This window comes from Lepidothrix coronata, unplaced genomic scaffold (genome assembly GCF_001604755.1).
Source record: "Lepidothrix coronata isolate B3197 unplaced genomic scaffold, Lepidothrix_coronata-1.0 Scaffold3, whole genome shotgun sequence".
NCBI lineage: Eukaryota > Metazoa > Chordata > Aves > Passeriformes > Pipridae > Lepidothrix > Lepidothrix coronata.
Window position 1 is genome coordinate 4769948 of NW_016690183.1, and position 26617 is coordinate 4796564.

Below are 26617 nucleotides of genomic sequence, written 5' to 3' on the forward strand. Positions count from 1 at the left end.
TCTGATACCAGCTCTGAGAACCACAGCTGTGTTAGCTGAGCCTGCCCAGTCATGCACAGGCAGGACAGCGATGGAAAGTGTCACTGTAAAAATTCCTCTCTTCCTATATCCACGGTATCCACTTCTTAACGCTGCATTGCCTCAGGTTCTCAGCAACTACTAATCACCTTCTGACCTTTAGAAGTGATTCCTTCCAAACGAAGTAAAGCAAGTCAGTGTGAGAAAAAGTGCCAAAGAGATTTACTGAAACCAACACAGAAATGGCCCTTTTTAGATCCCAAAGTCACTTCCGATCCTTTTCTGAGAAGGAGAACACTGAAGACTGCTTGAAGATTGTTTCTGAGGAATTACTCCTAACAGGAGAAAACTAAGGTAAGCAAAAGACACATTGATGTCTAGGGACTATTTCACATTGTCAACTTGGCCTCAAAGGAGATAATTTATTCTTACCTGGCCCTCTTAGAAAAAACTTGTCTGATTCAACATATTTATGGGGAAATTTGACTGTATGATGAAGAAAAGGATTTTCAAAATCAATTTCCGGTAATCAATTATTACATCAATGAATGAACTACTTTTTACCATTTTGGCTTCCACAGTGGAAACTAACCATTTTATTTGTAATTTCTCTTTTGTGTCTGTTTTACCTAATGCTGCAACACTTAGGCTTCCAAAAGACTAGAAAAACACATTTTGAAGTTTATCAATTAATGAAAAAGAATCTCAGCGTTAGATTTGAAGGACTCTTTAAATCTACCAGATTTGTAAGAGTGAAATTAAATTTTACACCAAATATATATATATAAATGTATATATATAAATCAGAAATATATGTATAACTTATCTACATATATGAATCACAAAGACTACGACAAGTGAAAAATAAAAATGCACATGTCCAACCTTTTGTCATAAACAAAAGGTTTAACTCCGGTATACATCTGCCTTCCTGACTTTATCAAGTAGCATTAAGCTGAAAAACTAATCCTACAGGAGCACACGGATATGGACTTAACATAGAATGAGCTTCTTTCATTTGACCTTGTAGCAATCCGGAAAAGAAACAACATTAGCAAGCCCACTTCTGTCAGTAATGCTGTGGTTTTTTCCCTCCTATGGGCTGATAGTTAAGCTTAGGACATGGTAACAGCCCAGGCACAGGCTCCAGCTCAGACGAGCACACTACACCCAGCACTCTGGCCCACTGTTCTCAGCTGCTGAGGCAGAAGCAGCACAGATCTGAATCAAAATGCCACCCTGGTGGCACACACAGTTCACAGCCTGCTTACCTGAATTACTCACCGCATTGCTGAAGACTGCCTGACAATTTACCAGTGACCTCCTCTGAAATGACTGGCTGCCTGACCAGTCACACAGGGACAGTTCCCTGTGGGTGAGCATGAGGCACAAGTACACACACAGTCAGATGCTCGCAGTCACCATCCCTCACCCCAAGGGAACAAGTCCTGGTCCCTGTCTGTGGGCAAGACACCCAACTGTCTGGAGTGAGTCTCCCTTCAGGCAAAGGTGAGACCTCACCACAGCCTAATGGCTCCTGCAACCTCCAGGCCAGTGCTGCTGCTCAGCATGGCACAGGCCAAGAGCAGGACTGCACTCACAGACAAAGCCTGGGGCTTTGGGCAAACTGGTACCCAGATCTCCAGCAAGGTAAGAGTGTGGACAGAGAAGTCCACGCCCATCTCCAAACCTGATGCTGCACTTGCTCTTGCAGCAATAAAATGGCTTCAGTTTCCCATTATGCTTCACCAGGGTCTGACAACATAGCTTTTGTGAACTTGCCCTTTTAAGTTGTTCCGCCTGATCATCTGTACATTTTTTTAAATAAGTCCAACGTGCTTATTATCAATACCAAATATATTAGAGCTTCTCCTTTTAATTTCACTATAACCTAAAGAGACAGTAACATAACCTACCTGATTTTATGACTGAAATCAAACTATACTGAAATCCAAAAACCAATATAAATATTATAAATGAGATAAAGATGAATATTTTTTAACATTTTATCCCCTTTTTTTTTATAGTCACTGACATTTTTATTAAAATGTGCCTACTACTTGTATTTACCTAACATTAGAATTTGTCGATAATAGAAGAGCAACAAATTGCACAGGAATACCTATGACTGGGCCCAACAATACTGCAAGAACCACACGCACTTTACATATTTCACAAAAAACAAAAAAGTAGAGTTCAGTTGGTATGATGCACTGCTCTGTCTTAAGAGTACAGTATCAAGCTGATGAATGAAAAACAAGGCAGAGGAGTAAACCCATATGAAAAAAAGAAAGTAAGCAGTAAAAAAAGTGCTCTGTAATAGGAAATATTTTGTAAAGTGAACAAAAAAATCAAAAGCTAGGCAGAAAAAGATCCTATGTAGGTGTGCTATAAAGTAAACACGCAATCAGTAAAGGAAATTACTACCTCTCTCAGTTCTCCAATTCTGCGAAGTGCTTTATCTTGACTTTGACTCAGAATGCTCTTAAGAAAAAGGGAGAATAAAGATCAGGTGTATTAAATGTAACTTATAAAACATATAAATATATAAATAAATTCACAGAATTGTACTTCAGCAGAAGATGTAATAATTTATATTTCTCTTTCAAGTCATGCTTGATGTGTAAGTATTATCATAAATTGCCAACTGTGGGTTGGCAATCTATCACCTGAACTCAGCTAATGCAAAAAAAAAAGACTGGAGTACAACAGCTTCACAGTTATTTTGATAAATCAGTATTAACTTGGTTTCCTTAGAAATCCCAGATAATAGAATCTTTTGTTATATGCACACATACAATGCACTGAAAATTAAATCTGTATTTGCACTACACATTTTAAGATTCAAAAAAGCATTCAGGCAAGAGAAGATGAAAAGTAATTCTTACCTGTAGCTTCTTCTTTTCCCGCTGGATAACTTGATAAGCAGACACTAGCTAAAATACAGAAATTGGGTATAATGATGATAATGCATTCATTAATAGCTACTGAAGTAATTTCCTTAGTTGTATCACTGTGTGCATTTTGAAACTCTTCACTTCACTTGAGAACACTCTGTTGACAGAAGTGTACTTAAATTTTCTCAGTGTTTCCTTTTTCTATCTATAAAATATCTCCAATGTTTTAAAAAAGAAGTCTACATCACAAAACAGTGATGTTACTCAGCATTCATGCACAGTTTTCCCTTTGCTGAGAAGACGTACCATGCTTCAATACAGGGGATCAAAACCCAACAGTATCAGAAAGTCACATCCCAGACAGCTACCCCACAGGGATGTCCATTTGAAAGAGTGCATGTCCCAGGGAGCTTAAGTAAAAGTAATTTTACAAAGAGTATGAATTAAAAAATACATTTACAAATTTCGCAAAAAAGGATCTGTGTAATGTTCTCATCCCATGTGCTTTGCATATACCCAGCATACAGATAGACTGAAAGTGGACAATATTTCTCATTGTAAGCTGACAAAGGATTTAACAAGTAAATGCACAATTTAGTTTAATTCAAAATTTAATTACAATTGCCAAAGCTGAAGTAGCTTAATGGCACTTGGAACTAGAATATTCTGTTCTAAAATTGATGAAAAACTAAAGGAAAACACATCCAAAACACTCAAACTAGAAATCAATAGGTCAAAATATAACTTCAAATTCTTATATAAAATAAGATTTTTTCAAAATTACTTTTAATTTCAAAGTCATACTTATTTTGCACTTAAAAAGAAAACTAAAACTGCTATGGATGGTTTCCCTCACCATATTTTTGAGATGCTAACTCTGTATCCTACTTTAAGAGAGAAAAAATATTTATGTTTTAATTACTCATTTTATATTGAAACTACTGTCATCCAAGCTCCAGCAAAGCAATTCTTTCCAATTGAACTAAAGAAACAGAAAAAAGCACCAAGCCTTTTTGATACAGAAAATTAGCACTTACTAAACAGACTACACTAATTAAAAAAAAAAAAAAACACAAAAAACCAAAACCCCAAACACCAAAACAAACCCACAAATTGAAGAATTTTCACTTTAGCAATACTGTTTTACACAAACTTTAAAAAAATACCTACTATACCAGCTGGAAGAGAACCAAAAATTAATGGGAGACAACTGTTTTTTCAGGCATATGCTGAATACTGCAATTGCTGTATACATATTTTAGATTCCAGGGATTTTGACACTAGTAGACAAAAGTCTGCACAGCAATTTTTGTATTTGAGGGCAGCAAACATTAAAAGAACTGTAAAAAACCAGTGCAAACATCCAGTTTTAAATACAACACACACTTCAAAAAACAACAACAAAAAAAGCCAACACAAACAAAAAAACCCCAATCCCAGACAGCTTTACTTTCCCAATAATTCGGGAAATGAGTAGAAAAACTATTTATATCATTGGTGTTCACTAAAATAGCAAAAGAAATGGTCCTTGAATTAATTCCTTACAGGGAATATCTGGAAATTATGGAGAATAGAACTTATTTCTTTAAAACAAAATGCTTGCCTATTGTATGTGCATAGAATATACATTATGCACTTCAAGAAAAAGTTCCAGAACAAAAGTAAATTTGCTGTCATGTGAGTACAAATCATGCTCAGCTCTGTCCTGAACTCCACCCCCTCCTACAGGCTTTCCACTGAAACCTTAATAGGCCTTCTTTCTGTGAGTAACCACTAGTTAACCTCTACTGCTGACATGAGGAAATTATTTATAAACAAGAGAAGAAAAGGATTTCCATGTTTTATCACTGGAAAAACATTTGATCTCTCTAGACGTCAATGTGAATTATAATTTAACTTCCATGTTAGGTTTAAATTGAAACATTTGCTCCAAACAGGAAAACAAAAAGATTATCCACTACTGCAATCTCTGTAAGCCTCATCTTTTTCCTCTCTCTACCCAGCTAAACCAGTCACTACATTGCCTACCTCTGAGTATTTTACCCTATAGTTGCCCAAACTGCGCTCCATTCTGCGTAGTCGCTGCAGCAACTGCTCTTTGCTGAGGCTGTCCATATTGCCAGGAGGCTCTTCTGTTTCACTTTCAATGTCAGAAGGTGAGTCAAATGTGGGACTGAGGGCATCCAAGTCCAGTCGATTCAGCGAGTCTCTTGAAGAACTTCGTACCAGGGACTCTTTAGAAGAAGAGTGGAATAGGGTCTCTTTCACCGGGCTTCGAAACAAAGATTCCATGGAGGAAACTCGAAGCTGAAGCCTCTGGGTGAAAGACTGAGTGTCACTTAGCTGCAAAAATCCAAAGCAAGTCATTATTTCTGCACTGCTTTTAGGCAGACAGACACACTAAAGCCCAGGAAAGAGACCTGATCTGGGCAACAAAATGACTGTTGCCTAACACATGCATGACACCAAATACACTGTTCTAGACCAAAAGATTCTGTGCTATGGTACTATATACTGCTGGTGCTACAGAAGTGATTCAAAAGCATTACGGCACAATGTTCCCCCTACGATCAAATGTCGGGATGCATGTACCAGGAGCCACGGCTAACTCAATTTCATCAAGCTAAAGTTTTTCCCAAGACATATTAAATGACTTACACTTTTACCACTAGTGACAATACTTTTAAGCCTATCAGTTCTTTTCCTTCAGGCAGAAATTAGCTTTCCAGTCATGCAATATGCCCTGTACTCTTGAAAGCGAGGTTAATGCTCTGTATCCCATGATGGCTGTGCAACAAGATGCATCTCAATGCAGGCAGTCTGCTAACCTACCGTTACAAAAAAAACCAAACAAACCTCAGCACATCAGTGACACCACTTAATACCAGCTAATGGGATTACACATAAACAAAATACCCTAGTATCCTGACAGGCAAGGACTTATCATCCCTACTCCAGCATGAAGATACATACTGGACACTTAAACCAAAGTAACACAAAGACAACACAGCAGGAAAGGAGGAAACAAACCCCCCATATCCTCCACATACCTGTGGGGAGGCTGGTTCACTTCCATTATTTTCTGTGGATCCAGGAAGTGGTTGTTTAGTTAAGTTCTACAGCAGGAAAAACAACCATTAGAAGGAATAGACACTACAAGGACTGTAATTCACTGATTCCTAGAAATATCATCTGTACTTTTACCTTGTCTGTGTTTTTAGTACTTTCTTTACAATGTTTATTAAGAGGTCTTCATGCAAACAAGCTAGTTTGTTAAATTCGGAACAGATTGCTGCAATATACAGAACTACAAAGCAGCTATGTGTGCATGGATTAGTACAAGACATTTGCAAATGGTGATATCTCCAATTAAGTTACTCAGAGCGATTATTTATATAACATTTATGCACAAATCAAAGAAACACCAAAAAGCCAAAATGACAGCAGGAAAAATCTAATTGATGACTAGTGTTTACAGCCAACATGAGTAAGAGTTGGCTGTAACACCGTCTTTCTCTGTTTAACTGCACTGGGGGGGTGGAAACTACCTGGAAAAAGAGTGCTGGTAACAAGCTGTTTTAAACTCCAAACAAGCAGAGGAAGAAAATTAAACTTTCAGAAAAAACATTTGACAAAAAACTTCATGTGTACATTCCTCTGCACTGCCAAAGAAAGAAAAACAACACACACACACATAAAAAACCCCACCCAAACCAACAAAACCAACACAGCAGAAAACAATTTGTTTGTTTGTTGGGGTTTTTTGTTCATTGTTTTTTCGGGGTTTTTTGGTGGTTTTTTTTTTTTTACATTCTGTTCCTAGTCTGTCTATCCTGCTTTTCCTATGTCCTATGTTCAGGTGTTTTCTAACCAACTCCCAGTGACTGGAAGCTGGATAACGTCACAGTTTTCAAGAAGGATGACCCTGGAAACTACAGGTCTATTAGTCTCACTTGAGTGACTGGTAAAATTATGGAGAAAATTTTTCTGGAAGTTATTGAAAAACACCTGAAAGACACCACAGTCATTGGTCACAGTCAGTACAGCTCCACAAGGGGAAACTCCTGCTTGTCAAATATGATTTCTCCTTATGAAAAGATTATCCATGGAGCTGACCAAGGAAAGCCATTTGTTATAAACTTTTTAGATTTCAGTAAAGCTTTGGATACTGTCTCTTACAGTATCCTTCTGGACAAAGTGTCCAGCACACAGCACGCAATGGTTGAGCAACTGGCTCATGGGTCAGCCACAAAGAGTTATGGGGTAACTTCACGAAGAGTAAACGGGGTAACATCAGACTGGTGACCTGTCACTAGTGGGGTTCCACAGGGCTCCATCTTAGGCCCAGTTCTCTTCAACAGCTTCATGAATTACTTGGATGCAGGACTCAAAGGTACACTAAGTAAGTTTGATGATGACTAAACTGGGAGGAGCTCTCGACTCCCCCGAAGGTAGGGAGGCCCTGCAGAGAGACCTCAACAAATTAGAGGCCTGGGCAATCACCAACCATATGAAGTTCAACAAGGGAAAATGCTAGATTCTGCACCTGGGATGGGGCAACACTGGATGTTCGTACAGACTGGGGAAAGAGAGGTTGGAGAGCAGTGCACAGAAAGGGAACTAGGGATCCTGGTCAACAGAAAGTTGAATATGAGTCAGCAGTGCCCTGGCAGCCAGGAGGGCCAATCGTGTCTGGGGGGGCATCAGGCACAGCATCGACAGCCGGTCAAGGGAGGGGACTGTCCCGCTCTGCTCTGCACTGGTGTGGCCTCGCCTTGAATATTGTGTGCAGTTTTGGGCACTGCAATAGAGGAAAGATACTAAGCTGTTAGAGAGTGTCCAAAAGAGGGCAATGAAGATGGTGAAGGGCCTTGAGGGTACTTGGTCTGTTCAGCTTGGAGGAGACTGAGGAAATACCTCATTGCAGTCTACAACTTCCTAAGGGGGAGAAGTGGAGGGGCAGGAACTGATCTCTTCTCCGTGGTGACCAGTGACAGGACCGAAAAGAATGGCATGAAGCTCTGTCAGAGGAAGTTTATGCTGCATATTATAAAAGGTTCTTCACCCAGAGGGTCATTAGGCACGAGAACAGGCTCCCCAGGGCAGTGGTCACAGTACCAAGCCTGACAGAGTTCAAGAAGTGTTTGGACAACACTCTCGGGTACATGGTGTGATTCTTGGGGCTGTCCTGTGCAGGACCAGGAGTTAGACTTCGGTGATTCTTGTGGGTCCCTTCCAACTCAGGATATTCTATCACTCTAACCTATACAAATCCAGACAGTTTTATGCTCTTTAAACCCAGTCCAACTGAATTAGCAACACATGCTAGAAACCATCTTGGACATGAATTGTCCAAGAGAAGCAAAGCACTGAGGCATATCAAACAAAATATGGGTAAATTCACTTAAAAGCAGTGTAACTCTTAATTTTAAATCCAGCTGTACCCTGAAAGTTACATGCAAAATGAAAAATTTAAGGTGTTCATATAACTGAAATTTGAATCATAATCCCCCTTGTATGCATCTGCCACATAATCACATTCACAGCTTCTACTCTGGATATGCAGATAAGCATACCCAAATATTAACAAGGCAGAGGAATGATACTTAAAGAAGTAGAAACTACATCTGGGGGTTAGACTTTCCACTGGCATAAATAATAAAAGGGATACACTGGTAATCTTTTGTATAAAAACTGGACCACCATAGGTATGTAGCTGCTACAAGACTACATCACTGTGCAATGGGTTGTATTCAGGTGTCCACACACTGAAAGTAACTATAAATGGAAGTTGCTATATATAAGTATTGATTCAAGAGGCTTTCAACAGCTTAAATGCCCTAGCCTTTCATAAGTCTTATGAGAGCTTTCAGCAAAACCAGAATCACAGAGCACGAGCAGGCATTTCAAACATCTTAAACCCAGCTGTTACATCAGGGTTTTTGGAAACCAAGGGAAGTGTCTCCTCCACAAACTCACAGAACATACACATCCATATACTCACAATCTTGAATAAAAAGGTTTCTTTTTATTATGAAGATGTATAAATCGTAACTCAGTTTTAACTGGAGCACATTAGGGTGTTTTAGTGACATTTACACCTCCTTACTTCCCTATTTCTGAAACGCAAACTAATTCATCTTACTTATTTCTCAAAGGTATAAGTAGATTAGTAAGCCTGAAAAGGGAAAGCTTAAATGTTTTAATTTAAAAACATTTTACTGTTCTCCCTCCTTCTCAGGTATTCCAAAACTTAGTAAATTATGGAGGGAGAAAGGAAAGAAAGCTTAGTAGACATTTTTTCCCCTCATTTCCCTTTCATTTTTCTTTTAAAAACCACATTGTGTCCAAGAATATTTTGAACAAAATGCAACAAAACCTATGTAGCTTAGTTAGTAACGAGTTTATACCAACTTCATCTACGCCAAAAAAATCCACAATTACAGTCACTTCTCTATGACATTCACTCTCTTAGATCACATATCAGTTGCATACACACAGTTTGATTTAGCAGAATTAATATGCATTTGTGTGTGTTGATGAAACTTTCCCTCTCCTGCATCTTTAGTTTATCTAGGTTTCCCAAACATACATAATGTAGGGTGCTTTTTAATATAATTGTTTTTATAATCAGACATCCCATTCTCTATTCTCATTGTTTTCTCCCTCTCCCAATTCCTACTGTGAGAGTACTGCTCTAGAGTTTTCAGAAAGCTCAGAGAAAAAAATCAGTTTTACAGGTAACATATTATTAATACACACTGGTACACATTAACAATAACTTGTACATTATAACTATTTGTTATGTATGCAGTCTTGTATATAAATATGCAAACCAGTAAATGTGCCACTGAAGTACATACTAAAAGATCATATAAAGACAACATTTGAGCAATCACACAAATACGTTATTTGAAATAAAACTGTTTTAGAGATATTCTGTAATGTAGTTAAAACCAAAAAAGGTTAATTTTGCAGTGAATCTTTAGGTAGCAATTGCTGGATTTCAAATATGATCAAAATATCTAGAACTGAAAAAAAAATTTAGTAACTATTTTGAAACTACAGATTTTCAGCATGTCCTCTTTGGTCCCCATCAAAAAGTTCAATCTTGAAAACACGACTGAACTAGTAATGAATCAGTGTTTTAAGGACATGCTCTAAAAAAGCATAACCATTTGCAACAAATTAAGACTTTCCATGGATCACCATTTTAATCATTAATCATTGTTTCTGTCCAATCTTGCTTAGCCTGAGAGAGAAAAATCCAACACAACATGGTGTGTTTTGCTCTGTCCACCTCCTTATCAGATTTCTATCCTGCTACAGCTTTCAGTGACTTGTCATTTTCAGCCCCTGCATGACCAGCAAAGAGCACTTACTCAACCAGAAAAGCATCAGGAATGAGCTGGGGCTCTAAAAAATACTGTGATTTGACTACAGACTCGGGAATGCCATCCCTCTGAAGCATGTGAAGGATGCCATTCCAGACCTGTGACAATAACAAGAATACAGCTTTGTATGTGCGTATGTTGTTTAGCCTGGAGAAGAGGAGGCTCAGAGGTGACCTCATCACCGTCTATAACTACCTGAAGGGAAGTTCTAGCCAGGTGGGGGTTGGTCTCTTCTCTCAGGCACTCAGCAATAGGACAAGGGGGCACGGGCTTAAGCTCCGCCAGGGGAAATTTAAGTTGGATATCAGGAGAAAATTCTTTACAGAGAGAGTAATCAGGCATTGGAATGGGCTGCCCAGAGAGGTGGTGGATTCACCATCCCTGGAGATTTTTAAACGCAGATTGGACGTGGCACTGAGTGCCATGATCTAGTAAATGGACTGGATTTGGACCAAGGGTTGGACTCGATGATCTCGGAGGTCTTTTCCAACCCAATCGATTCTATGATTCTATGATTCTATGTTAAAAAGCGGAAGTCTGCTTTCGTCCCTATGCCTGCTGCTTTCTCTTCACGTCTCGTCTCTTCTCATTGAGCTTCTCCACTTATATATGATGAAAACAACAATTACAGGCAAAGAAATGTATATTTAAAATAAAAATCAATTATTATAAAAAAGGTTAGTTATCCTCACAATAATAGCTGCCAGGGTACCAACTAGATATAGATTAATTTCAAAGTCTATGTGAAATAATTATTTCCTGCTACCATTAGTAGTAAATGACAAGCAACCTTTACTGTACACAGCAAAAAGCATGTAATTTTTACACAAAACCAATCCCAATGTTTATCCTATCCATTTATCTTGAAATATATACAGACATATACAAACACGAAATAGAAGATTCTATGCAACAAACATACAAACTTTTGCAACTATTATTTAAAAGTTGTGTAGGGTACGGTTACCTGTATAAGAGAAAACGTTAATTTTTTTATGTTACGATAAATTCACATCATACAGCACACCAGCCAGGAGCTATCAGGTACTACCTCTGTGAAATTTAGTGCAGGGTTAGCAACAAGGTAGTTAAGATAGATGTCTCTGTGAGAACAAGCCACAAGCAACACTAGGTTTGCCTTCTAGTACATTACTCTCCTCCACCTGCTAAAGGCATTACTAAGAGGGGTAGGAGGACTCACCACACTGTCACTCTGTGGCTTAGGTTGTTTGGTGGGATCCAAAGCAAAGATAGTATACTCAGAGAGAAAAGCAGGTTCTGCTATCATTCCGGCTAACAGCTGTCATTCAATGTAAAAAGGAGGAAAATGAAAATAAATCAAGAAATAAAGAACACTGCACAACTTTACTCATTTTTTTCACGCTACTAAAAACATAATAAAACAATACAGCAGTTTATGAGACAACAGATATTGATAAAGGCAGGACATAACCAGAAAATATGCATTAGATCATTTCAGAACAGCCAAAATACAATTTTTATCATTTGGTAGTAAAGAAGCACGCAATTTAAAAGACAGATCCTAGTTTAGCCAAAGATAAAGAAAATGTTTCAGGCACTTGTACTGTAACTTTTTTAAACTTCTGTGGATGAGTTATCATATACCACTGAGCCCTATACGCTCTCAGTTATGCATGAACAACCCACTATTCTAAAAATTCTATCAGTATTTCAGTTATATACAGTATAAATTGCTTGCTTTTGACTATTTATCATCAGTGCTCTTATACACTAGAATTCTAACTACATTAAAAAAAATTCCTTATATTGTTTTTAAACTATTAGAACACTATTTTGTAAAAATACCACAAGTCGAATTAAACATTTTATCAAGTCAGTATCTAAGAAGAGATTTAAATCCCTAGAGATGAAAACATGAAGAGAAGGAGACTGGAATTTGAATTCAAACTGGATATATATATTTAATGTAATGCAATCTAATGCTGTTAGGATGTGTAACAGATTTCAAAAAAAAATTCCTCTCATGATTATACTCATTTATATATAAGTTCAAGGTTCAGCCTTTCTTACAGCCTGAAATTTCAGAATTGTGCTGTCTGCTGACTGAACCAAAACATGAAATAAAGCAAAACTGTTCTGAAATAATGAGACAAAACCCTATATCAAGTTACTAAATAGTATTTTTAGGAGCCAAATAAATTACAGTGTAAGTTAAGAGTTTGATTTACTTTTTTTTCTGACAGTTACATTGACTCCAGTGCTCTAGTAGCTTACTTACATCAATTCAAATTGAGAGAGGAAAAATATTTTCCTATGTAAGATCTGGAACACTACATGGCTCTCAATTTACGTTCACAAAACCCTTTCAGAAATTGTAGTAAGTGGTTAATGTTCATTGACAGCCATATACAATAGCTTCTGATTGCTGGATTTGCCAATAACTAGCTAGGTCTGAGAAACTCAGCTGAAACTTCTCACTTTTAAGTTGCTACAAAGACTAGCTGCTAATAAAAGAGATGGTCACATTTCTCCTGCTCCCAATCTTTTTCACCCCTCTGGCCTCAGCACACTTGCCCTCTGCATTCACTGTGGTTGCAAACACTTGCTGAGTTTTGTGAGACTGGTCACCAGTCTCAGCCTATTAGAAGTGTAATGCTTAAAGAGTAAACTGTGTTTAAGTTCCTGCTATATACATTCAAGTGTGTAAAACTGATAGAAGTTTCCTTATATGAGCTTTTAGACAAAGGAAAAATAAGAAAGCTGATAAATGATAATGATTCCAGAAAATCTTCCTCCAGTGCTGACAATTGTAGAAGCTCATAGCCTTGACCCTGCTATGCATTTTGCACACGTTCCTCTTCTTAAAAGGATATATGCCAGAAAAAGAAAGAGGCAAATATTATGCATGCACAAACATACCGCAGCAGTACTACAAGCAAGCCTGACGGCCTCGTGAATTAGAAGCACGCAAATTCTCCACCACAAATAAAGTTATGAAATCTTAAAGATAGAAATTACTTTGTATGTTTGGAGAAGATCAGTTAAGAAGATAAAACACAGTTTGCAAAACACTGATAAATGGATTACAGCAAATATTATTAACCAAAAGATTATGAACATTTTCAACATGTAACATATATTATCTTCAGCTTAGTTAAGTCACTTTTAACAACATGACCCAAGAACTTCAGGAATCACAGGCAATTTAAATTATCTCTTCATAGTAACAGCATGCTAATCCTTGTTTCTCAAAATATTAAGTTGTGACATTTCACCATAGCATTACTTCGCTTCATCCTAATTCCATTATTTAGTACATCAAACAATTTGCATTAAAAATAATTCCTATTTGATCTCTAACAAGTTCACCCCGCTCCAAAAAAAAAGATGGACTGTCAGTTTGCTCAGCACCTAAGAGCTGTTAGGATTTTTAGTCATCCCTGGAAGTCCATGACCATGTTATTGCAGCCAAGTTCTAACAGGAGGCCTAGACATTAATTCTTTCACAAAACATTAATTACAAACCCCAAAACTTACAGGTAAGAGAGAGAGAGCTTTAAACAATGGCAGGAGTTAATTTTAAAAATCCACTCAAAACTACCTGGTAGACTGATACAGAGTGTATGCAACTCCAGTTTAGCAAGACTGGAAGATCCAGGCTATCCACTGTCTAAAATATGCCAATCTATATTATGTTATGATTTTGAGAAAAAGAAAGAAAAAAACTTATGAATATAAATTGATGCAGCACTGCTTGAGTTTTTAGACATACAACTCCAGGGTCTCTATCATAATTAATAGTTTACACAAACAGTAGAATGCAATTAGCAATTCTGCTAAGTTTCACAGATGTTGATCAGATACAAGAACATTTCTAAATAATCTCAGCTTCACCCTGCTGTCGACTGAGTAAAGGCAAGCACAAAAGGGAAGGAGCCAACCCTACAAATAAAGAAGAACAAAATACAGTACTAAGGCAGAACAGTAATCACTGTATCAAAATGAAATTCCAAAGTATTTCTTCTCCAGTAGCCAAGAGTTTCACAATTCAAATAGCTACCAAAGACAGAACATGCTCAGTCATGGTCCAAGAGTGTTATTTCTTTAACATATTTAGAACTGGCTGTATCTACCCATTAGCAAGTTCATCCTCTGTTCTCGGATGTTGGGTGACCAACAATGAAAATATTTAAGGACTGGCTCACAGTATTTTTGTTACTTTGATAGGTATGTTTTTACCGTTAAATTATAGGCAGAGCTCTCTAGTGAGTCCTGTAATTACACTACTTAATGTTTTCCAATATATACATGTATTTTTATCTGCATTTTTAATTTTTTTAATCATCTATTCAATATGGCTTTAAGAACTAGCTGTCTAGTTAACTTGGAGGGGGGATGTTAGGGAAAGGGGTATTAAAAGTAACTAAAAATTATTCACCTATGCCTGGAAAACAGGAAAGAAACCACCTGCTAGTCAGGCAAAATTAAACAATATTACCATGGGATTCTTGCACTTAAGGACTTGTCCTAAAACCCACTCTGAATTATCTTAGTAGCTTCAGAAACATTAAAGACATCTGGTGCTATACTGTCTTATGTATCACTAGCACCACTTTAGCATAGACCAGTATAGTGATCAATAAAACTAGACAAGTGGTGACTCCAAGCAGGATGAAGCATACCAGAAACAGAGCATGCAAAGATGTAATTGTTTAATTAACCTGCTCTAATCCTCTGAATGCCATCACATCACACTTGAAGCTTGCTATAGAAATCATAGTAAGATCTTCCAACATTCTGTTTGAAACATACTCTGGAGGAAGCGGCTGATATACCTGAAGGCTGTGCTGCCATTCAGTGGGACTTTGATAGGCTGGGGAGTTGGGCAGAGAGAAACCTAATGAAGTTCAACAAAGGCAAGTGTAGAGCACTGGACCTGGGGACAAATAGCCCCAAGTACCAGTACAGGTTGGAGGCTGACTACCCAGAGAGCAGCTCTGCAGAGGACCTCAGAGTCTTGGTGGATGAAAAGTTGACCATGAGCTGGCGGTGTGCCCTTGCAGCCAGGAGGGCCAATGGGATCCGGGGGTACATTAGGAAGAGCACTGTCAGCAGGTTGAGGGAGGGGATCCTTCCCCTCTACTCAGCCTTAGTGAGGCCATACCTGGAGCGCTGTGTCCAGTTCTGGGCTCCTCAGTACAAGAAAGACAAGTTGCTTCTGGAGAGGTATTAGACACCCGACCAGTTATTACTGGGTCAGAACCACCTTGTGGGGAGTGTGTGTGTGTGTGTGCGCGTGTGTGGAGGGGGAAGGATAGGTCGAACCTTATGGAGGTGAGGTGGCGTTGCATCCCTCACGGCAGGCCCCTGGAGCCCACATGGGGAAGCCCCAGGGTAGCTGTCAGTCACAAACAGCCCAGGAAAACTATAACACACCACACCTCCTGGAGCCCCTAACCCAGTGCAGATTGGCAGAGTAGTGAGGATACTGCCCCCCACCCTGGCCTGGAGCCCCAGAGTGGCTGGTGGCCTAGAGGGGTTGGCCATAGCGACCAGAGCAGATAAAATCATAGGTATGTCTTTGCCTTGCGTCGTGGTCCTGCCACTTGGAATTGTGAGAGCTGGCCTTCTACAAGGTTTCTGTGGTAGCTCTCTCTCCCTCTTTCTCCTTCTTTTAGCTCCCTCTGCTTCTCTTTCTTTGCTCCTTTCTTGATGCTTAGGGTGGCTTGGAGCTGGAGGGATTGGATTTTGATTTAAATGTTGTGGATTAATAGTATATACTGAGTCAGCACTGTGGTGGAACATTTTGTCTAGCTTGTGTGGTGTCTTTTTGAACTTTGGTCAAGTTCCCTTATTTGCTGCCCTAAATGAATAAATAAATCCCTTGAGAACAAATCTGTGGCTTATTCTCTTGACGCTATCTTGAGGTATTAAAGAACCCTATATTTATATTTTAAAGTAAAACTCCTAGCTGAGTCCAGGAGCTGGTAGCTCCCAAAGCTGGAATCTTACAAGAAGGTGCAGTGGAGGGCCACAAAAATGGTTAGGGGTCTGGAGCATCTCTCTTATGAGGAGAGACTGAGAGAGATGGGCCTGTTCAATCTGGAGAAGAAAAGACAGAGAGGAGATTTAATTAATACATGCACATATCTCAAAAGACGTTGTCAAAAAGATGGTGCCAGACTCTCTTCAGTGGTGCCCAGTGACAGGACAAGGAGCAGTGTTCATAAACTAAAACACAAAAAGTTCCATCTCAACATGAGGAAGAACTTCTTTTCATTGAGACTGGCAGAGCACTGGAACAGGCTCTGGGAGGTCATGGAGTCTCTCTCTCTGAAGACATTCAAACCCAACCTGGACACGTTCCTGTGTCACTTCCTGTAGGTGTCCCTGCCTTGCCAGAGGGTTGGACTGGATGACCTCCAGAGGTTTCTTCCAACCCTAACAATTCCGTGATTCTGTGATACTCCAGGGCATATGATCTCCCTAAACTACGCTGATCTTTCTGTGATACTCCAGGGCATATGATCTCCCTAAACTACGCTGATCTTAATCTCAGGCACCAAATTTATAGGCTGAAGGCTGTTAAGGACTACATCTAGTGCAAGTAGCTCAGTGTACAGCTGCATTGTAAACTGCAGGTTGTGCCCTGGGTAGGAGGAAATGGTCCCCAACGAAGGGCATGGGGACCTGCTGTGCTGGCTGGCTGGTGGCCAGTCACCCAGAGACTCTGCAGAACCCGCTGAACAGTGAGAAGACCCCAGAACAAAGATCACCATTGGAACACGCACACAGACTTGAAAGCCCAGGGATTCCTTTGTTCAGGATCTCAGCTTGGAGGCACCCAACCTGATCTGTCATTATGTTGCTGCACCTTGATAAAATTACTTAAAAGAACCAGAAGTCTGGGACTCTGCCGTGGGAAATCTTGGGTCAAGCCAGTAAGAAGAACTTGTCTGACAATGTGAGTGTGGGTGGAGAGTCAAGAAAGTCACCCACTGGCTCGCTGGAGCTGCCTGTGGCAAAGGGGCTTAAGTCCCAGCAGTGAAAGCCTGGGATGGTGCAAGTGTGACTGCCAGAGTGGCTCCTGGATGGTCATACAGGAAAGCTTCCTTAATATGCTGTGATATGGCTGATCTTTCATCACAATATTTAACTCTCATTCTGATTTTTTTTGGTACAAAACTTGTCTAAGAGACAAGCCAGTATCTGCTCATCTAGTTCAAGGAGCTAGCAGATTCAGCTACCAGCTAAAGGTTTAGAGTTTCAATTCTTACTGACAAGTAAATCATTCCTCAGAGTAAAATAAATAAATAAATTTGGTTATTTGTCCAAGTCGGGGAATGCTAGGAAAAAAAGTTGCGAATAATTCAGTAATTTTCCTATTTACAAAATATTTATTTACAAAAAGTTTGTGCAATTTGCAACATACTCTTTTATGTCTCATCCCTACTGTGATCAGGGAATAGGAAAAAATGAATAGCTGAAAGTTCAAGGTTTTCCCTGCAATTAAAAAAGCCCCAGAATCCAAGAAAGCAGAACTGCATTTTCAGAAAGAGGAAGTACAAAAATCAAATACAAGGTCTTTTCTGGTTTGCTTTTAACTTTCATGAGTGATCTAATCATGTTGGTGCAAGCATCAGGAGTTGTAAAATTCAAGTTTACATACATACAAATTTAGTCTTAAATTTGCATGTCAGAAAGGAAAAAAATAGATATATCTGAACCACTACCATCTTTGCATGGCAACATCTGTTACTTCAAATTAAGTATGTCAATACAGGAAAGATGCAGGATTAGCAAAAGTACTGAAAGAATATTATTTCAGCTTGCCTTGTCATGCTTTATTAATAGCCAATGCTATAAAAATATTTCAATTAATTTAAAAATCCTTTTAAAAGTAATTTTACAGCACTAAAGTGAGACTGAAAAGTACCATGGCTACTTTATCTTTAGCTGTAAGAAGAGCTATATATATTGTGCTCTGCTGTCACTTCCATAACACTCAAGAGGATGTCAGTGATATTTCAATCTGCATGACTGGTAGGTCATCCACAGCAAGGTCTCAGCTCTTTGCTGTCAGCTGACAGTAAACTAGTTCTGTTTATCTTCTGCAGGTGGGCCCGACTTTTAAGTAAGTATATGGTAGAACAAAAAGAAAATTTTGAACTTCCAGCAACTATAGTGAATATAACTGATGCTTTTCACCTTAAATTCTGTTTCAGAGTGAATGCAGTAACAGGTTGAAAAATAAACACTGTTCTTCCCCAGAAAAGACTGGAAGCACTAAGTAAGCATATTTTGATCATCTAGGACCTTTCAAATGGCAACATACAAAGTCAGAAAGTATCTGATATGCAAATTTTCTGAAGTAGTTCTATGCGAGTACCAATAGATGCTTTTACCTCACACTGTAAATATGAGCTACTTGCAGTAAGAGAATACACAACTAGACAGACTTCTTTTTCCTTATACATGAAAAAATTATGAGTTTCTCTGTAACACTGCCACTGAAGATCCACAGATTTAATAAAATACAATCTGAAGAAGAAAGATGGTGTGAAAAAGAAACCTGCTTAGTATTCCACAAATGGAGCATATAAGTTGTAGGTTTATTTTAAATGGATAACATTTTGGAATTTTGAAAAATAAAAAAAATCTTATCACTGTAGAATATAAAGCAAGAATGTTTGTATGTATGTTTTATTATAATTCTTTGATCAGACTAATGCTGTCATTTACAACTGTAATTCACTCTGAAATTGTTTTTATTATAAAAATGTTCTGAGTGTAAATCAAGGATTTCACACACAATACTTGCAACTTTGATATTACAGACATAAAAATCAAAAATCATGATTATTGAAGACATACTAAAACACAGCCACAGGGAGGACAGAAAACATGATGAAAAACCACTTTTGCTTAGCTTTCAGTAGTAAAAGGGTTAGCAATTATTCATGTACTGCAAAAACACTTTAGCACATGATACTCTACAAGCAAATATTTTTAGTGTATTAAACACTGTCCAGCAGTTCACTGTAATGCCACTGCCATTGACACCTGTACATAGAACAACTGCCTGGTGAAATGAGAACACTGCAAAAAAATGCCCTCCAAAAGACACAACACCCATGTAATCACGGCATATATTTTCAGAGGTAGTATACAGTATCTGCATCTTTTTTAAGCATAGTAATACTGCTGAACTGAATTTTATGAAAACGTAACGCAATAAACAAAATTCAAAGATGATTTTATTTTAATTATACTGTCAACATTTATGACAAATATTTGGAGAAATTAAATTTCATGTCTTAATAATTTAAACTTACTTTTAGTAATATTTCCCATTTGATGTAAAACCAGTCCTTACAAAAAAGTAAGAAGTTTTCATCCCTTTAGCACTTTACTACTTTCTAAATTTTTAATTAAAGGATATGTTTCACAAGTAAAATTGTAATGGCAGCACACTAAGACCAAGGATAACTGTAAATCTGAGGGCATTTTAGTACTCTTTTACCAGTCTCAATCTTATTTCTCCTTCTGCCTCTCCAATCACTCCAGTCTAACCCCTGTATTTAGAGATTAATATTCTCCCAATGTAACTTGGCATGTCCTGTGGGAAATCCTTTACTTCTCCTGTTTGTCTGTAAAAGCAGTCTGAAAATGGAGTTTGCTGGGGACAACATACATCTAATAAAATAAGTGGCTCTCCATAGAAATTATGAACACTTCAGAAATCATTATACATACAGGTGACATGTCAGTAGCATCCAACAAAATTTGGAAATGTATTTATCTTTTAAATATGTTATTCAAATTGTGAAGAGAACTATTGTTTTTTACTAAATCAAGTGATTAAACTGAAAAAGAAGATAAGCCTTCAGGATCGCATACCTTTTTCTGATCTGGAATAAAAGCAAACATCTTAAAAAATAAATACAAGTTAAGGAAAAGTATTCTACCTTTCAATCAATCAATCAGTAAGTTACACTGAATCTTTCCCTTTATTTTCCCACTGAAAAAGAAAGGAAGATTTCTTCCATTTGTGGAGGCAGCACCAAGTCAATGACAGACAAAAAATAGTGAATCATTTGCACAGAAGAACATCACTGTCTCGTGGCTTCAATACTTCATATTCGACTAAGCTTTTGCTGCTTAAAAAGTCTGAAAACCTTTGCCAAATCTGTTCATTAACCTCTGCACATTATACAATGGATACACAGAATAAATTTTAAAAAAGCACGGAATCTTTAGTTTACACAGGTCATCAGTGTAACCAACTCTCGGCACCAGCTCACTGCCAGGCCACAGTGGTAGTTCTCATGTGGCAATATGCTACTTCTATACCCTTCATTAAGAACAGAAATTACTGAAAAACAATAATTTATCCAGAGTGACACTGCTGACATTCTGGAGCACCAGAATCTCTCTCCAGGGAGATCTCTCTCCAGGGACAGGGAGAAGTCATTACAGACAGACATACGCATATAGATATAGCTGTGAAAACTCAATATTGCATTTCATAAATATAAAATAAATATAAAACAAAACCGTGACATACTTTTCCTTTCATTTCTACTACTGCAGGAAGCAAACTGCCAAGCTGTAATCATTGGTAGCGTTCATAATGGAATCTAATACAAATTTCAGGTATAACTGATTATCTCCTGAAGAAAACATGGTGTTAAAAATTAAAGTGGATTGTCTGAATTTTCTGACTAGGAACTCAATACCTCTTCTGAAAAAGTTCACAGAATGATCCTTTATGCTACCAGCCTATTTCCATGCTCAGTAAGTCAGGGAATTTTTTTGTTTGTATTTGTTGATTTTTTTAATCAAGACACTTCAAAAGAGCCACAGTACTCAATATGAAAAAAGATGAGTGCAGATTATCTTCTCTGTTTGCTTTATTATGCAAGCCAGGGTTACCCATTATCCTAATAGTGATTTTAATGATATTTTATGACTAATAATTTAAGCTCATTTTGGTGTGCTGTTTGGTTTTTTGGGAAGGGGATGGGTTGGGTTTTTTGGGGGGAGAGAGGGGGAGTGGGGTGGGGCAAGTATGTTTAAGTTTAATAATTATTAGTGGTTATGGTTAGAAACAATCACAAATGCTCTTTTTAAATCTTCTCAATCATCTACCTCAAATTACCTGTGCAGTTAACTGGATTCACCTAACTTTTCAACCAAAAGAGGCAAAAAAACCAAAGTTAGTCTCTCTGAATTTAACTTCTGTCCCACTACCTCACTGAGTTCAATTCAGGGGTAAGATTTTTAACACCTAAAGACTTAAAAAGTTTCCTAATCTGGAGTTAAGCTTAAAGGTCTGTTTTATTAATATTAAACACTTCAGCATTTAAGTTAAAAACCAGACTATTCATAGTTATAAATGCACAGAAAATAGTGAGATTGAGGAATTAAAAAAAATGTAATCAAGGACACAAAGTTAGATTTTTTTTTTAAGTTGAAAAACAGTTCTCAACTGACCTCTTTGTCCGGTGTTACAGTGCCTTCATCATTCTGATCTGTAAATGAAGATGTCCTACTTCTGTTGCCCGTTGGTGGAGGTGATTTGGAAAGGACCTACACAGAGATCAGGTATGTCAACAAGTAATACCTTAAAGTCCAGAACTAATTATTCTGTATCAAATTTACTTCATCAATTACTAACTATAACATCTCAGTAAAGTTTAGTCTAGAACTATTTAAAGAAAAAAACTGTAAATGACAAGTTCTACCTCTGTCTCCAGAGCAGAATGTGCCACGAATCAGCCACAAGAACATGCAACAACATAGGTTATTTTGATTATTTCTGACTATGGTTCTCTTAGACCACATTTAAAACACAAGCAACATAGTACAGTTACTTAAGGATTAAAAGTTTTGCGATTTGACAGGGATTCAAGCATTTACAAGTGTAATACCATCTGATTACTTTTTAACAAGAAAAAATGACAAAAGAAGAAAAAATGACATTTATAAAATTGAATCTAAACAATGAAAAAGGGCAGCAGAAAATGCCACATTTTATTATGTCAATATGTACTTGTTGTTCCTATCAGCACTGAACATCTATTCACAGAAATTTTACCACTTCATGTAGAGTGAAGTGGTCAACAAGTCACACCAACCTAAGCCAAATGTAGCTTGCCAGCCTCCTAATTCAAATTTCAAATATAAAATTTTCAGTATAAATGTAATGAGCATTAAAGTATCAACAAGCATATGCAAAAAAAGTAACTAGCAAGATCTCTCATTAGGTATATTCTACAACATAACCAGAATGAACAAAAAAAAACACCAAACCAAAACACCACAAATATTTTAACAACTTTTTGCAGCACCATTGCTGAGGTTGCATACATAAATTCTGCGTTGCAAAATGCTTGCCTCATGAGACAGAGTTAGATGTTCAAAAACATGATTGACAAGAACATCAGACCACTGAAAAGATATAACCAAAACACACAGTTTTTCAGATAGTTACACATGCTTTATAGCCTAAATCTATAGGTACTTTTTTGTAAAATGTGGATACTAGTGAATTAATGCCAATATAATACAAATTAATTCCTTTCACACCAGAACTATTCATATTTGTTGTAAAACAATGACGATCTATTCATGCCAACAGCCTACTCTCTTGTTATTGCTACCCCCAACCTAAGGCCAGGGTTTTAAAGATTATTTCTGGCCCTCATAATACAGAAGGAAATTGATTTCCAAATGCTCATGAACACTTTGTCACTGTTTAGAAGCAGCATCAACACATATCTTCACCCTGCCCTTAACAGTTCTGCACTTTTCACTGCTGCATTCAGACTTCTTGTCAATTTACAGTCATTTCAGTGGCACTAAGCTTCGCAGAAAAAATATGCATTCATCTCATGCAAGGAACAGAAAGATTAAGTAACTGAAAATGGCTAGATCAGAAGAGATGAAACAGGATAGCATAGTTAAGTAAGAAGGGACCAACTGCCTAACCACTTCAAGGCTGACCAAAGTTAAAGCAAGGCTTTAAGGGCGCTGTCCAAATGCCTCTTCAACACTGACAGGCATGGGACATCGAACACCTCTCCAGGAAACCTACTCTGGGTTTTGACCACCTTCTGAGTAAAGAAGTGTATCCTCATGTCAAGTCCAAATCTCCCCTGACAGACACAACTTCTCTACTTCCCCTCCTCAGGAAGCTGTAGGGAGCAGTGAAATCACCCCTCAGCCTCCTCCTGTCCAAACCAGACAAACCCAGTACCTTCAGCCTCTCCTCAGAGCCCATTCCTGCCAGCCCCTTCCCCAGCTCTGGTGCCCTTCTCGGGACACGTTCAAGCACCTTCACACCCTGTTTAAATGATGGGGCCCAGAACTGCACACACTACTCAAGGTGAGACTGCACCAGCACTAAGTACGGGGGACAACCACCTCTCTTGGCTGGCTGGTGATGCTGTGTTTGATGCACCCCAGGATGTGTTTTGTCCCCTTGGCTGTCAGGGCACACACTGCTGACTCCTGTTGAGCCTCCTGCCAACCAGCACTCCCAGGGACTCCTCTGCAGGGCTGCTCTCCTGCCACTCCTCTCCCAGTTTAGCCTCATGTCCAGCATTATTCCATCCCAGGTACAGAACCTGGCATTTATTCTTATTCAGTTTCATGTCATTCGTGATTTCCCAATGCTATCCAGATCCCTTTGCAAGGCTTCATGTCCCATGGGAGAGTCAGTAGCACCTCCCAGTTTAGTATCGTCACCAAACTTACTACCTGTGCATTCAACTGCATCCTCCAGATCACTGATAAAAAGATTGAACAGAACTGGCTGTAGAATTGAGCCCCGAGGAACAGCAGCGGTAACTGGTCACCTGACAGATACTTCCCTGTTCACTACAACTCTTTGAGCCCTGCCCTTCAGCCAATTCTTCAGCCAGTGCACTGTGTACCAGCTCATTGCACTGTTGGACAACTTATCCAGAAGGATGCTGGGAAGAACAGTATCAAAAGCCTTTCTGAAACCCAGAGAAACTAGATCTACCACCATCCATTCATCTACCAGGCAGGTAACCACACTGCAGAAGATTATTAAATCAGTTAAATAGGACTTTCTCTTTGTGAACCCATATTAATTGTGTCTGATGATTGCACTGTTCTTTAAATGTCTTTCAACAGCATCCAGTATGATCTTCTCCATAATTTTTCCAGGTCCTGAGGTTAGGTCTGTAGTTTCCTGGGTTTTCCTTTATGCCCTTCTTGTAACCCGGAATAATGTTGGCTAGCTCCCAGTCAGCAGGGACCTCCCCAGGTTCCCAAAATGATTGAGAGGGGTCTTACAATAACATCTGCTAGCTCCTTAGCACTCTGGATGAATCCCATCCGACACCATGAACGTATAAACATTCAACTGACACAACTGGTCCCTTACAATTTCAGTGTTCACAAATGGAAAGTCAATGTTCCCGCAGTCATGGTCCTGACTCGGGGGCCAGGCAGCTAAGGTCTGTCAGTATGAAAAAAAAAAGGCAAAAAAAGCATTGACTGTCTCATTTTTTTCTTCATCCCTCTTTTTCAGACAATAATCTTCAACAAGTATCAGTTCAAGACACCTCTAATTGCAATAGCATTTTTTTCTGTCAGCAATTAGAAACAGATGTATTCCTCAGCCTGTGAGGGGCAGAGTGCAGCTATTCTCAATCTGACAGATGACATCAGTTAACCAACCATTCATTTGAAAGAAGGAGGACTACGAACACCTCTTCAGAAAAAGTGTCACACTTGAGAAATTTTACATCCAGATTTAAACAGTCTTACGTTAGTAAATTTAGTCTTAAGACACTGCAAGCCAAAGTACAAATGTCAAGTTCTACGTCACAAAGAAAGAGACATGAATAGAGCACAGAGGGCATGGTGAGTGAAACCTCTCTACAACAGAGTATAGGAAGAAAAGAGCAAAAATTAATGCAAACACAAGTTTCACAAAACTAAGAAATTAAAATCGTTAGGAAAATTTGGTTTGAAAATGTTTCAACAGAAAGTAATCCATTTTAAAGATCTGAATTACTAAAAGCAAAGTAACAAAACCATATCTCACACTTTCTGCAAGACTCGGGTACATTACAGGGTTCAAAACCTTCTCGTTCCTTCCTCGTTTACAGAATCTGTTTTCAAATAACACATGAAGACTAACCTATTTTACTTCTAAGATTAAATTCAACTATAAGTTCCCCCTAGTGTTACTTGAAAGCAACTGAAGAATAAGAAATACTGCAAGACAACTATTTTACACAAAAATAAAACAACAGATGTAATTTTATGCTTCTGCCTTTCCATTCATGTCAACCTTTGAATGATGTGATCTGCTCTGTCCACAGTACAGCAGATTAGCTGTATAGACTAGGTTAAAGCTCTTGTATCAGGTTTCAGGAAATTTGACAACATTAATTACAACAGCCAGATAAAGACTGCAATATACTACGCTGTTGGGTGCACACGTGAGATAGACAACAGCTAAGCAAAGGCATATAGTGCCTTCGGAAAGCTTCATAAAAGAGTTTGGCGAAATAAACACTTGAAGAAAAGTACAAAGATCAGTGTTTACAGAGCCATAGTGCTGTCTACTCTTTTATATGGATCTGAATCATGGGTCATCTACCGCCACCACCTGAGACTCTTACAACTCTTCCATCAACGCTGCCTCCGTTCAATCCTAAAGATCCACTGGTCAGATTATGTGACCAATACATCTGTTCTAGAATGAGCAGCAGTTACAAGTATTGAGGCCACGTTGATAAGAACACAGCTGCAATGGGCAGGGCACGTCTCAAGGATGAAGGACCACTGCCTCCCTAAGATCCTGCTTTATGGTGAACTTGCCACCGGCTGCCGCAAGAGAGGAGCCCCAAAGAGGAGACACAAGGACTCCCTGAAACAACATCTCAGCCTTGGCCATATTGATCACCATAACTGGTCTACTCTGGCCTCCAATCAGGAGGCCTGGAGACACGTGATCTTTAACGGTGCTGATGCTTTTGAGAAAACACGCAGGATCACTCTTGAGGAGAAAAGACAATGCAGAAAGATCCGTGCCTTGCAGAATATACCACCTAAGGAGTCTTTCTGCTGTGCCTTTTGCAACCGGACTTGTCTATCTTGTATTGGCCTTATTAGCCACCAACACACTTGTAACAAACGTGGGTAGAGCCCTTCCCAAATCTTCGTTCATGAAGCCATGAGTTGAGGGTGCACATGTACCCTTAGGCCCAAATTTATTCACTAGGGCAATTTTCAGCAAGTACCAACCCTTGAACATATGCACAGAGTATCCTGAACTAA

The 26617-nt window shown here is 38.5% G+C and overlaps 1 protein-coding gene and 1 long non-coding RNA gene across 6 annotated transcripts in view; one reads left to right on the forward strand and one right to left on the reverse strand.

Moving 5' to 3' along the window:
- GOLGA4 (golgin A4) overlaps positions 1-26617 on the reverse strand; it is a 70411-nt gene that overhangs the window by 42219 nt on the left and 1575 nt on the right. For 4 of the 5 annotated variants that reach the window (XM_017821050.1, XM_017821068.1, XM_017821088.1 and 1 more), the window contains exons 2-7: positions 21788-21883; positions 11511-11609; positions 5966-6031; positions 4944-5258; positions 2907-2954; positions 2446-2502 (exon numbers count right to left, since the gene is read on the reverse strand). In XM_017821050.1, coding sequence (XP_017676539.1) covers positions 2446-2502; positions 2907-2954; positions 4944-5258; positions 5966-6031; positions 11511-11609; positions 21788-21883 — 681 coding nt within the window. The remainder of the gene's footprint in view (positions 1-2445; positions 2503-2906; positions 2955-4943; positions 5259-5965; positions 6032-11510; positions 11610-21787; positions 21884-26617) is intronic. The other variant, XM_017821077.1, reaches the window with a different exon arrangement.
- LOC108500352 lies at positions 156-25819 on the forward strand. The gene is made up of 3 exons (XR_001875840.1): positions 156-372; positions 21808-21898; positions 24858-25819. It is a non-coding gene; the product is annotated as an uncharacterized LOC108500352 (long non-coding RNA).